The sequence below is a fragment of the Liolophura sinensis genome, chromosome 1 (genome assembly GCF_032854445.1).
Source record: "Liolophura sinensis isolate JHLJ2023 chromosome 1, CUHK_Ljap_v2, whole genome shotgun sequence".
Taxonomy (NCBI): Eukaryota; Metazoa; Mollusca; class Polyplacophora; order Chitonida; family Chitonidae; genus Liolophura; species Liolophura sinensis.
In genome coordinates this window covers 58,369,244-58,382,399 of record NC_088295.1, presented here as the reverse complement: position 1 = coordinate 58,382,399, position 13,156 = coordinate 58,369,244, and the positions used below count along the sequence as shown (strand labels likewise).

General features: G+C 39.6%; 1 protein-coding gene across 1 annotated transcript; it reads left to right on the top strand.

Moving 5' to 3' along the window:
* Nucleotides 1-7,230: 7,230 nt before the first annotated feature.
* LOC135462625 (neural cell adhesion molecule 2-like) lies at nucleotides 7,231-12,914 on the top strand. The gene is made up of 5 exons (XM_064739852.1): nucleotides 7,231-7,540; nucleotides 8,528-8,809; nucleotides 9,080-9,367; nucleotides 9,643-9,774; nucleotides 11,026-12,914. Exons 1-4 carry the CDS (start codon nucleotides 7,231-7,233, stop codon nucleotides 9,771-9,773), a joined length of 1,011 nt encoding a protein of 336 aa, XP_064595922.1. The 3' UTR covers nucleotide 9,774; nucleotides 11,026-12,914.
* Nucleotides 12,915-13,156: the final 242 nt, after the last annotated feature.

The window sequence follows — 13,156 nt, the reverse complement described above, 5'->3', positions numbered from 1 at the left end:
ACACACTCGCGCTCAGTCACTGCTGAAAAATATTGAGCGAGTTAGGAGTTTTTCTATTTTATCTATGTCATTCACGTCACGAGCAAAGCAGAATTCTTTTCATTTATAAGGAATTTGTTTCCCTGAACATACGAATACAAGTATACACCTGTAGCACTGTACGTACACATTCGGTTTCAAAACGATTAAGCGTTGTGCACTTTGGATAAATACAGCGAGCGAAGTATTTCAAATCACAGCGCAGGTCTTTAACTGGTAAAACAATATACAAAGTCCAGTGTAACGAAAAAAATCAGTCTTAATATTAAAATTAGCATCACATTTTCTGAAAATTATATATAGATTTAGATTAAGCCGTGATTTGTACAAGAGCTGTCTTTATATTCTGTATGCGTATTAATGGTGCCTTATTTTTGTTATTCCATAAACACTATGAAAATATACTAATAAACATATTTGTATAAAGTACATTGACTTTTATATTTTGATAGAACTATTGTATTCGCTCACACATTTTTACTCGTACACTTTTCTTTGTGTTTTATATTCAGTATGCTGCAGTTAATACTTTGCTTATAGACTCTTTTATTCTCATATTAGTTCGTTAAAAATGATGTTAATAGTAAAAATAATTGCTTTAGAATGTAACTTTTTGATCTCTGCACTATTCATATAAGGATATGTTTTCATCAAGGCAACAAATGTTTAATAAAAGCATCATGGATGAAAAATGCCACAAATGAATTTTTCTCCTATGTACAGCAACAGAAAAAGAATCCAAATGCACCAACTTCCTTATGACATCTTCAGGGGGCAGGTCGGGGGAGTATACACTATAGATCAGTGATACGTCATCTTCGCGTGTCGTATCATCGTTGTTATCGCAAGTACCATTTATCGTTTATACGTTAGTATACCACATCATGGCATATGTACTCACGATGCGGTCAGTGTAAGTTATCGCGGAAGTTCACGATATAGATTTACGATACAAACACAAAATGTTGGATTTTTTTCTCAGTGATAAGGTCCAAGACAAGCATATTTACATCGCAGGCACGATGCCTCCTCTGGTGTATACACACCTCCCGATAAAACTATTCACGACAGAGAAAGAGAGTGAGGCATATGCAAGTCTGGGCGTTATCCTGTTTTTATCGATTTTAATTTGACAAGATATACATCAAGTCATCCAACACTTTGGTCACGAGTTTAAGGAGGTAAACAAACGTATCTTGGGGAAAAAACAGAAGGAAGACCAGATCTAGTATGATAGCTGTTTGAAAAAGAGTGGCTTCGTAAACTATACATCGAAGAAACCAACAGGGGGCCTCAGTGGCTCAGTTGGTTAGCGCGCAAGCGCGGCGTAATGATCCAGGAGTCTCTCACCAATGCGGTCGCTGTGAGTTCAAGTCCAGCTCATGCTGGCTTCCTCTCCGGCCGTACGTTGGAAGGTCTATCAGCAACCTGCGGATGGTCGTGGGTTTTCCCCGGGCTCTGCCAAGTTTCCACCCACCATAATGCTGACCGCCGTCGTATAAGTGAAATATTCTTGAGTACGGCGTAAAACACCAATCAAATAAAATAAATCAAATAAAGAAACCAACACCTTCTTCGAGCTGAAGTCGCAGTTTAATCAAAATGAGTAGGGATTTTAACTTAAATAAGCACAGGGTAGTCAAACTACGATGTACATGTGAGTAGTGTGCTTAAATGAACATGTCATCTCATACATGACAAAAAGGGCTGTTTCTTTCCGATTCCGAATACACTTTTCAAGATTATTTAACAGTGTCATCAATGAATGAAGTGCACATAAAAACTGACGTTGTAAGGTTGACGTTTTCGATCGTATTTAGCGAACTCAAGCACAGTGACTTCACCAATTATTCTTAAACTAAAAACGAGCTATATAATAATATAATCGCCTTTCTGGTTTTACTTTCCATTCTGTCGTCTTTAATAGTCGCACAAGAAGTTAAAATACAGCTGTGCCGATAAGAATGCATTTCCACTCAGAAGTATACCTTGGTAAAATGTTTCTGTGTTTTTTGAGCGCATATCCAGGTATATCGCTATCCTCGCATAACTCATATCATGTTATGTGTTTTGTGGCACGTCTGTCACTGGTTTCCACTGTTAACTATATGGCTGACGAACTTATATGTCTACTTGTGACGTCATAAAGGCCGAGGCAAAGTTGACATCTTCAAAAACGCAACTTTCTAAACTACTCATTTCAAAGACAATGTACCAAACTTTTACTTTTTGATGACATGTGATTTCGCTGGACTAGGACTTTGCACTGGCTATCGCGGGAGGTTTTCCATTTGGCCAGTCTGTTGTCTGTGTATACCAGGGCTGTCCTGTCAAGGGACGTACTCTGATGTGTGACAATATGTACTAGCTATCCGAGGTTAAGCCATTTGGCCAGCCTGTTGCCTGTTTGCAGTAGGCCAGTCCTGTGAAGGACGTTCTCTGATGTGTGACAATATGTATTGGCTATCCGAGGTTCCGTCATTTGGCCAGTCTGTTGTCTGTGTATACAAGGACAGTCCTGTCAAAGGACGTTCTTTGATGTGTGACACCATGTACTGGCTATCCGAGGTTACGCCATTTGGCCAGCCTGTTGTCTGTTTGCTCTAGGCCAGCCCTGTCAGAGGACGTTCTCTGATGTGTGACACTATGTATTGGCTATCCGAGGTTACGCCATTTGGCCAGTCTGTTGTCTGTGTATAGCAGGGCTGTCCTGTCCAGTCTGTTGTCTGTCTACACAAAAGCTTTCCTGTCAAGAGACGTACTCTGATGTGTGACGCTATGAGCATAACGTAATTGAGAAGAATAATGACAAAAAAACGATATCATCTTCACATGATTGTTGGAAAAATGTTATCTGTAGATAAAATGTACATTATTTATTCTGATTTTCTTTTAAAGGGAAAAGACCCTTGAGAACGAAACACGAATAATGTAATATCGCGACTACCCCTTGTTATGATGGAAGTGCGGCACATACATGCATAAAGCACCTTTATTCATCTTATTTATGTTAGAATATGGTATTTTCGTCAAGCAAATCTGCCAAACCAGTTGAATTATATTTATCATTTTTATATATTCATAAATACAGTCATAATTCAGACTTAACATGTGTGGATATAAAATGTTGCATTAAAATAAATTTATTACACGTGGATTGCATCCCTTTAGAGTATATTTACGCATAGCTGTGTCGGGCTCCCATTATACCAAAGGTTGTCCCAAATACCCAACATATACAGAAATCACTGTCAGATGTCATTTCACCCTGAAAGAAAGTAGATTAAAGATCCTCAAAGCCATATTTATAAATAACTTTTAAAAGCCTTTCATATAAAGTTTGGATCATTTTTTTTTTGTTTCCTCCTCCTTTAAGGCTAGACTGTTATATACAGCATGAATACAGCGCTTTACGGGTGTGTTCACTGATGTGTAACGCATCCCACCGGTTTCAAAATGTGATACTGTGTATGGGCGTTTGGGGTTTTGTCCATGGGTCATCGGTTTGTAAGGGCAAAGTAATACCTGTACAATTTTCACGAAAAAGCATGCAAATCTGCCTTACCTGTGGTGCATGCACATATATATATATATCGAGGTTTTGTTCATCATTTGTTGAGGTGTAAGCCTATAGATAGGTATTGCTCTGGCGAATGTATGCTTGTGAGATAAAATAGGTCACACGATCTAACAGAGGTATCCCGGGGCAATAACATTCTGCGCATTGACATAGAGTCATTTATACATATTCTAGATTAGACGCATATATAGTTTATGTATACAACTCAATGGACACAGAATGTATGAACAAAATGTAAGAAGAGCTTTCTTGCTTGCAATTGCAACAGCCTGTTTTTGGCAAGGTAAGTTATAAAGCAGTGTAGGTCTTATATGATTTCTGAATATATCGATATCAGCTACAACTGCAACTACGCATATTTAAAAATACCATAGTCGATGCACCGAGCTTCACGCTATACATGTCCATATCCACACCTTTGTTCCAGTGCTATCAGCTTTGAATTTCTCTCTCAAACCACCGGTGGATGTATTTGCCGGTCGTCCGTTTACCCTGGAATGTAAGATAACAAGGTTGACAGGTGACAGGTCTGTTCTCACCTGGACCCGTGATGTCGGTCAGACTTCATCCGCTATATACAGCTCCGGTGAATGCACATCGTCAATAGCTGTATCATCAGCCGGGTTATCAGGGGGATGTCAGCAAGTCGACGATAAAGAGGTTTACACATTGACGATAGAGAACGTCACAGAGGATACGGGTCGAGGTACATGGATATGTCGATATGGATCGAGTTTGGGTAATGTTACTCTGGATGTACAAGGTAAATAATGCATTTTATTTCTTCTGCTGTACTCAAACTTTCCATTTAGGAGTTAGAAATTAGCTATATACACGTATGACATTTGAAGGTATTATTTATATTCCCCACCCCCCAGCCCCCCAAAATTGTATGACCGTGACAGATTTACTTCATTAGAAAATATATTTCAAATTAGAATTATAGATTGCCTGATGAGATTAAAAATAGATACTGATCAGTGTCACATTAATATCTCAAGCGTGCCTCGCTGGATGTTAAAGGTACTTGGTTTTCAGGCGTTGGAACATAAGATATGCGTGTTCAAAACCTGGCTTTCAGCGTAGATTTTTGAGCAGCACATTTGGTCATGTGGAACACACGCAGTCACCTTTTATACAGAAGACCAGGGTCCGGCTTCATGAAGCTCGCTTTGCTGAGTGAGCCCTTAACTACCATAGCAACGTATGTTTTAGAGATATAAAGTACACTTAGCTAAAGACAACTTAACACTAAGTAAGCTTCACGAAACCTGCCCCTACCCTGTAAAGAGACGTTCTCCGGCGTATCAGAGCCATCCAGGATAGATATGAGCATTGAATTCTCTAGAAAGGAAGTGACTGTAACTAGACACAATGCACAGTTAATTTTCCATTTGTTTTCGTGTTATCATTTGTCCCCACAGAACTATCTACGAACCATTGAGACTGTAACTCCATTCAATTTTTTTTTCGGATTGAACTTTTTTACAAAATTGACAAACAGCTGATCGGGGTCAAATCAACACAGCCCAAGGTCAGTCAGTCTGGATTTGCACTACTTTTGCCTAGTGTTCTTCCGCCTCCATTTAATTAAAAGCACACAAATTTGTACATAGAATGAAACTTCATAGCTTGCCCTACTGAGTTTGCACTACCAACCCACAGAGTAAAACGAAAAAAGGCAAATCAAAGGAGCAAAAGAGATTATATCTAAGATTAGAAAGGGATTACATTCCTTCCAGATCGGAAGTATTGATTGTGAAATGTTCCCAGCTCTTTCTCTCTAATATATACTGTAATAACATGTTGGTGCAGACATCACACATGTCTGTCAGGTACAGAAGTAATGTTTAGATTGACCATAAAACATGGCAATTGCACAAAGCTGCTCAGACAAGACAAACTGTGCCTACAGAATGCCTCCCATCACCTCCCACCCCCGCCTCCACCACTGTCATCCTCCGGTCAGATGGACGTATGCTACGTGGCATTTGTAGACACAATAGATCCGCATATATGGTATATATACATGCACTGATATAAAAATTCTTGTTTAAAGAGAGAAAATATAAACTGTTTGAGTTGGTTTTTTGTTTCTGAATTTTTGAATGCTAGATTAGTTCCGTTTTACCTCTAAACATGTTCCCTATGTGTGTGTGTATGTCTTAAACAAACGTACATATCCGACAAATAAAACGACGAATTCATAACACATATACTGACGTCAATATTGTATATTTAAATAGGAAAATGTGAATTATTTGATTTGTTCTCCATTTTTGGATGGTAGAAAAGCTATACACGTACCTAGAAACACGCTCTCTACTTTGTTTTTTTTTAAACTGACGTACGCGTCCGACAAATAAAACGACAAATGAATTATTGTGGAAACCAGTCTGTAATCTACATCAAATTACAGGAGCTGTAAGTCATAAATATGATATTGAGGTATTAAACCTTGAGTATTGTTTGTTTCAGTGTTGTCTGACGATGGATTGTCAGTCACTCCACCTGGAGCAATCGTGGCTGGTCGTCCGTATAACCTGCAATGTAAGATGAACAGACTGACAGGCGACAAGTCGAGTTTGTCCTGGTACCGTATTAATGATCGTCAGAACCAATCCCTTATTTACTCCCTTAGTGAGTGCAAAGCACAAGTATCATCAACATCACCGGGTGAGCTAACAGGGCGCTGTGAAAAGATCAACGGTGAAGAGGTTTACACATTGAGGATCGCGAACGTCATAGAAAGCATGGACCAGGACAAATGGAGGTGTGAAAACTCAGGGCGGGTTGTGGAAATTAGACTGCACATTCAAGGCATGTACAAATGAAGACAAATACATAAGATGCAATGTACTGCTTCCTTCTGCTGAAGCTCACTGTCAGAACTCAGCCACCTCTAAGGCCGATTTGCTGCAGGATAGCAAGTCCTTGACCAATGGGTTCACCGGTTCGAATCTTACATGTTCAGACGCGTCCTTGGCCAATAGTGTCAAGGGTTCGAATCCTACATGTTCAGACGCGTCCTTGACCAATAGGGTCATGGGTTCGAATCCTGCATTTTCAGAAGCATCTTCGACCAATAGTGTCAAGGGTTCGAATCCTACATGCTCAGGCGAGCCCTAGATCAGTATGGTCAAGGGTTCGAATCCTACATGTTCAGACGCGCCCTTGACCAATAAGGTCAAGGGTTGGAATCCTGAATGTTCAGACGCTTCGACCACATTATGTACCACATTATAACTGAGTGACGTCATTGTTGGCATACTAAATACAGACATCTCATCTATCTGAATTAGCGTAGTCTTCTGAACTATGTCCTTTGGATGGTTTGGCTGTACGGGAAAAAGTCATGATATTCTGCCGGTAGGGTTATTTGAACACGAGTAGTGCCATTTTAATTCGCAGAGAGGCAAGTAGTCCTCCCGTGCAATGAAATGACCACGTCCTTTTGCACTGGAATATCACCCTGTTTTTACAATAACTTAAACTCGAAAACTACGTAATATTCTTTGCATGGTGTTTAGAGGTTTCAACCCACCATACTCTAACTCAGAATCCAACAAAATCAGTTTTATTCTTTTTAAATTCTGCATTTGTATACAGTAATGGTAACCAGTGTAACACTGACGGGCACCCCAAGTTCATTGTTAGCCGGTGATGCCCACACCTTCAATTGTATGACTTCTCCAAGCCAGCCCCCGGCTTGTATTACGTGGTACATACGAACTTCCGGTTATGTCCGGGAGTTAGACCGAGATGATTGCAACAAGGATTCCAGCTATACAGTGGCTACCAGCAGGAGACTGAGCTTTACAGCTAGTGCTGCGGATAACGGCGCTGAGCTGTACTGTAACGCCTCCAACAGTGTGACGAATGTTCCTGTACAGTCACAAGTCTACGAGTTAAAAGTGAACTGTAAGTATTCTTCTGTGAAAAGTGATATAAATATACATATGCTTTGGGGTTATGGTGGTTGTTTTTTTTTTGTTTTGTTTTTTTTTTATTTATTTTTGTTTTTTTTGTTTTTTTTGTTTTTTTGAGTGACGGGGTGTGTGAAGCAATGAATTCATTGTTCAACCCATGTCTTGGTGGTTCTTTGGTTTGAAACGCTGTGAAGACACTCGCATCAATTTGATCGCAACGAGGTGTGCAGATAATATCTTTGGATAGAAACCTTAAATAGGTCAGTCAGTAAATTTCTGTTCACACAGCTTGAAGCAAAAAAAAAAAAGGCAGACAATCGTTGCTGTCCCAGATACCATTCATCCATGGAAGTGTTCTTCTTCAAAACAAACTTGAATAGGCTTCATTCGTGATGGTAAACTAGTTGTACTGGCGCCATTCCTTGTGTGTTTCATGCCATTTAGATTTTCACCCTACTGCTCTTTAATCTGGCACCTCATCGTGTATTGGAATTCAACTCCTGCTTCTTAAGCAGCGGCTTTACGTCAGGAGGTTTGGCAGGTGCCTAGCAAAGGCCTGTGGTTTACTCCGGGCAATCCGGTTTCCCGTAAGCCTGACCTTCAATGTCTAAATCCAAGAGGCCACGAGTGCTGCCATAAAAATCAATCGTGTAAATAAATGAAGTGTACCAAATTTATTTCTTTCTCCAATTATTTCTGTTTTCTTCAAGGTTTAAGAACAGTCTGCTTTTGATTTATTTCCACTGATTTTTGTTCAATTTATTTTTTTCACATTTTATGTCAGCCGTTTCGTTTATTTGTTTATTTGTTTGGTGTCTTTGCGCTGAACTTAAGGATACTTCGCTTGTACGGAATATGATTGGAGGCAAACGGGGGAACCGATGCCGATCCTGACAGGCCTTTCTACGTTCTCAAAGTTTTAAGAATGACCTATTTTTGATTTCATATAAATTGTCTAAACCGTTGTATTATTATGTAGATACGCCGGAGATCACATGTGACCAGAGTCACGTGACAGTCTTCCAGGGTCAGCAGGTGAACATCTCGTGTAAAGTCAAAGCCAATCCAATCGCACGTGTAACCTGGGCTAAGAACAGGCTGAACAATGCCTTTACAGCTACGCGCGATCCTACCCAACGTGACGTCATCTTATCGACATCCAAGATTGAGATCACCAAGGCGATGACCTCCGGAGTATATGAGATCGAGGCAACGAACAACGCGGGATCTTCCAGGGCGGAAGTTGAATTCACCGTCATAGGTAATAGTTTCATAGTTCTGAGACATAGCATTCTCATATTGGTGTGTAAAAAAAGAAGAATTATTAGCTCTAGATATTTTGTTTATTTGTTTGATTTTGGTTTAAAGTTATATTCACCTTAAACACTTTTCAGTTTTATGGCTGGGTGAAATCTGAGTGGTTTGGGTAAACTATCACACTGTCGTCCCTGCTCTCTTTTTTAATCTCTATGCTATAAGTTTTTATAGTCCCAGGCAATATTGTTACACTTCAACATTTTGTCCAATTCAGATAACCAGAAGATCCCAAAGAATTTGAAGACAATATCGTGTATAAACAACCAAGCAACACTGGTCTGGCCGTCTGGGATTAACAGCTCTCTGGTAGAGTACTACAAGCTGGAGTACAAAGGAAACGGGGAAGAGTGGAAGCAAGAACTCATCAGAAATCCAGGAAGGGTAAAACTGGTCGAGACCACATTGAACGATCTACAGTCTGGGGTGTTATACCAGTTTAGACTTCAGCCAGATTCGGACATTGCCTTGCCGGAATATGCCAAGGCTGAGTGCACTATGGAAAGTGAGTTGTGTTAAAATTCTAGTTCAAGCTTGGCTTATTAAAACATCTTACATATACTCTTAATTTTGGGCTTTCTCTAATAGTATTGACCTGGAATTTATTTATTTATTTGACTGTTTTTTACACTGTACTCAAGTATATTGTACTCTACCATGACGGCCAACATTATGGTGGAAACAAACCTGGAAGAAACCCGGATCATAATTAAGTACTTCATGGTTTTTCTTGTAGGAATTAGTATAATTGAGTAAAGTGTGTATTTTTGTTTTATCCAGATGCAGGTCTGAGTACAGCAGAAATGTTTGGTGTGGGGTTTGCAGTTGGGTTCGTCGTACTCGCCATCTTAGTTGTTGCCGTGGCATGTTTTTTGCGGCGAAGAGCCAAGAAAAAGCTAGCACTCAATTAAGGTACAAATTTTCTAATGCATGTTATACATATGCGTGTAACTGTCTTCACCAGTACCAGTAAATACTTCTCCTACAACCACATGCTCAGTAATACTTAAAAAATTGCAGTTGGATAGTTTCCCTTCATTATTGTTCTTTGTGAGATTAGGTGAGACCACTCTATGGTAATTTAGGGTTGTGGAATTGCAATATGTAAGACTAAATCATACAGAGTAAAAGCAGTGACGACCGTATCATAGTTGTGGAATTGCCACGGACAATTGGTGAAATATGCAGTCATGTCAATATGGGATTTCTAATTCGAACTCTTTAATCGCTGAAGGTAAAAGAAGCCCTATAATTTACCATATGACTTGTCAGAAATTTTAGACTATTTAAACTATTTCTGATCACATTTACTATAATACGGGCGTCTGATTTTAAGTTTTACAAAAAGTTATTTGGAGTAGATGAACCACAGAGAAAGTTGAGAAGCTGAACGTATATGGGCTAAACAGTTCCTGAAGGGAACAGCTGTTATTTGTGTTTCCGGAACACGACCTTCAGTGACAAAGAGTTCTATCTCAAAATTCCCTGTTGTGACCGAGCAAACACCCCGAAACAGGCCATTTTGTCAACATCAAACGGCCCTTTCTTAGTTCGTCATAGTCATGTAATATCCAATACAAAACGACGTTATAGTGGAGCCTGTTCATTGTATAGCACTCGTCACCAAACAACATGCGCCGATCTTTCGAGTACACCACTAGCCAATTTTGTACAGAAGTCTTGTACAACGCCGAGGTCGCTGGGGTCAAGGTGATGAGGCAGGAAGTCATGTCAGACAAAACTCTTTCTTAACCTTTACTTGTCATAATAACCTTATACATACGCGTTCTCGTTATCCAAGATATGTTTAATAATGCTTTGTCAACAACGTAAACTGAATAGATTTTATTGACAAATGCTGAATGAATAGTTCCGATCAAGGACACCAGTGATGAAACTAAAACTAAACAAGCCTACGCGCATTGCGCAGGCCGCAAAGGTCCAGCTTTTCTGGTGGCGACAGTGATGTAAAGCGAGCTTAGATGTACGTGTGACAATATCTGGCTCCGCTGATCTGAACAGTGCTCATCTGTGTGTATTCAAAATAGTGTCAAATCTTAATCTATGTGTGTCTCAGTTAATAATTGCGCTTATCTGTGTATATTCAAAATATCTTCACAGGTTTGTCAGTTAATAAAATATTTCGGTTTTATTTATTGCCAGGTCAACATTGTGAACCGGTCACCAACACGGTATCATCATTCAGACGGCTCCAGTACGGTGTTTTGGGGAATATCTCAGCGTTATGAAGGCAGGATGTTCAGGTTAACAGCTTTTACTTTTAAGGCATACTGCTTATTATCCGCGCATGACCACACGTTGCACAATACATTCTATTTACTTCCGGGAAAACATGTTACATGCTTCTTTAAAGACACATTGTGCTGATATCTATGCGAAGATATAGTAAAATTCTTTTCCAAGTTGGTGGGTAGACACGGTGTACTGTACCTACTGGCATTAGAAAAGACACTGTGTACTACTTGTTACCTGCCCCTGAGAAGACACTGTGTACTACTTGTTACCTGCCCCTGAAAAGACACTGTGTACTGCTTGTTACCTGCCCCTGAGAAGACACTGTGTACTGCTTGTTACCTGCTCCAGAGAAGACACAGAGAGAAGAAAGTATGTTGATTAACATAACCATATTTGCACATATGTGTTTATCAAAGGGTTTGACCCCGGGTGTCCCGGCTTCGAGGCGGAAGCTCTAGCCATTACGCCACCGAATCAGTCTATGGTCGATTACATTGCTTCATATACAGTAAATATGTTACACTATTACGTTCACTAATTGTAATCATGTTTCTTCGTGGGATCTTGTGTGACGGTTATCACTGTCTGGGGCCGGTCCCGATGTCCCACCTGGTAGAACGTCCGCTTCGGGGGCAGTAGATCCAGGGTCAATCTGGGTCGGACCACACCTAAGACCATAATAGAAGGAGTTGTAGCATCCTCGCTTGGCATTCATCATTAGGGGATAGTGTAACGATTGGTTGACTCGTATCAGTACAATAGCTCGGGTGGGTCGGCTTACTTGCCTTCGGTCTCAGTGAAGCAGCACTAGATAAAAGAGCGGTGGAAATCCTTCCTGCCACAAGGATGGGCCTTGCACCTGCATGCACTGACTGAAAAATTATTTAGTACGACGTTAAACCCTAAGCGCTCATTCACTCGCTCACTGTCCATGAGTCGAACAAGCCATTTCAGTTATTTCTTCCATGGAGTGATGCTTTTACAGTATGTACAGTAGGAAAACTTGTATTAGTCTCAAGTATTGCTTTCTTTTTACATCTCTCCACAATCACGATATACCCGTCATCGATATGGTGTGTACATATTTGGAGCTCGCTCCAGAAAATACCAATCCTTATATTACTCGTCCATTTCTTGTCAAATTAGGTAGCTTACTCTGGATAGTTCTTTTTCTCCCAACCATGAGTAGTCACATATCATATAAGTCAAAAGTGCATGAGTACAGCGTTAAAACTTATATATTTATTTATTTGTTTTATACCAGCTACAAATAGATAAATAAATAAAGAGAATAATTGATCTTTTACATACTGATTTCAGTGTCTGTAATTTCCCCATAAAATGCCATTTAAATATATTTTTTTCTGTTGAAAGCTCGTGGAGAAGTTTTAGCTACAGATGGATTCAGAAAGAACAGGAATGTGGGATTTTTCACCTCTGTGGAGATCTCAGTAGTTTACATACGTGAAAAATTAGAAGGCCCTTAGATGTTAAGACTACTCTCATATATATATACGCCACTGTATATTGTTTTGGATTTACCGGTATGGATTATATTGCGATAACACTCGGTAGTGAGCATAACGGGGAACATGTTGGCCTGTTGATTTATTGATCACATGTACCTTGTTCAGCAGTTTACTGGTTGTTAGCTCTGAGATAGGTTGGCTAGGTTCCCAGCTTAGCTTCCATACTAACCACTCTGAATCGTTACATTCTGGAATTCGATCCAGTCGCCTGTGTTGTTCGCAACGTGCCAAAGCTGAACGCGACGAAAACAAATGTAATGTAATTCTGAATTGATATCACCTCATTATTCAGGGATAACAAAGACCATGAAAGTTTTGTTTTGTTCTTTTGTTTTGTTTTTTTTTTTTGAAATATTGATTTTATTTATTTATTTTATTGGTGTTTTGCGCTATACTCTAGAATACTTTACTTATACGATTACTGCCTCAAGGTCTCGTATTCATTGAATTACACATATTAAGCCGGATACGAACAATAAGCGTGTATATACATGTAGCATAAAGATAAC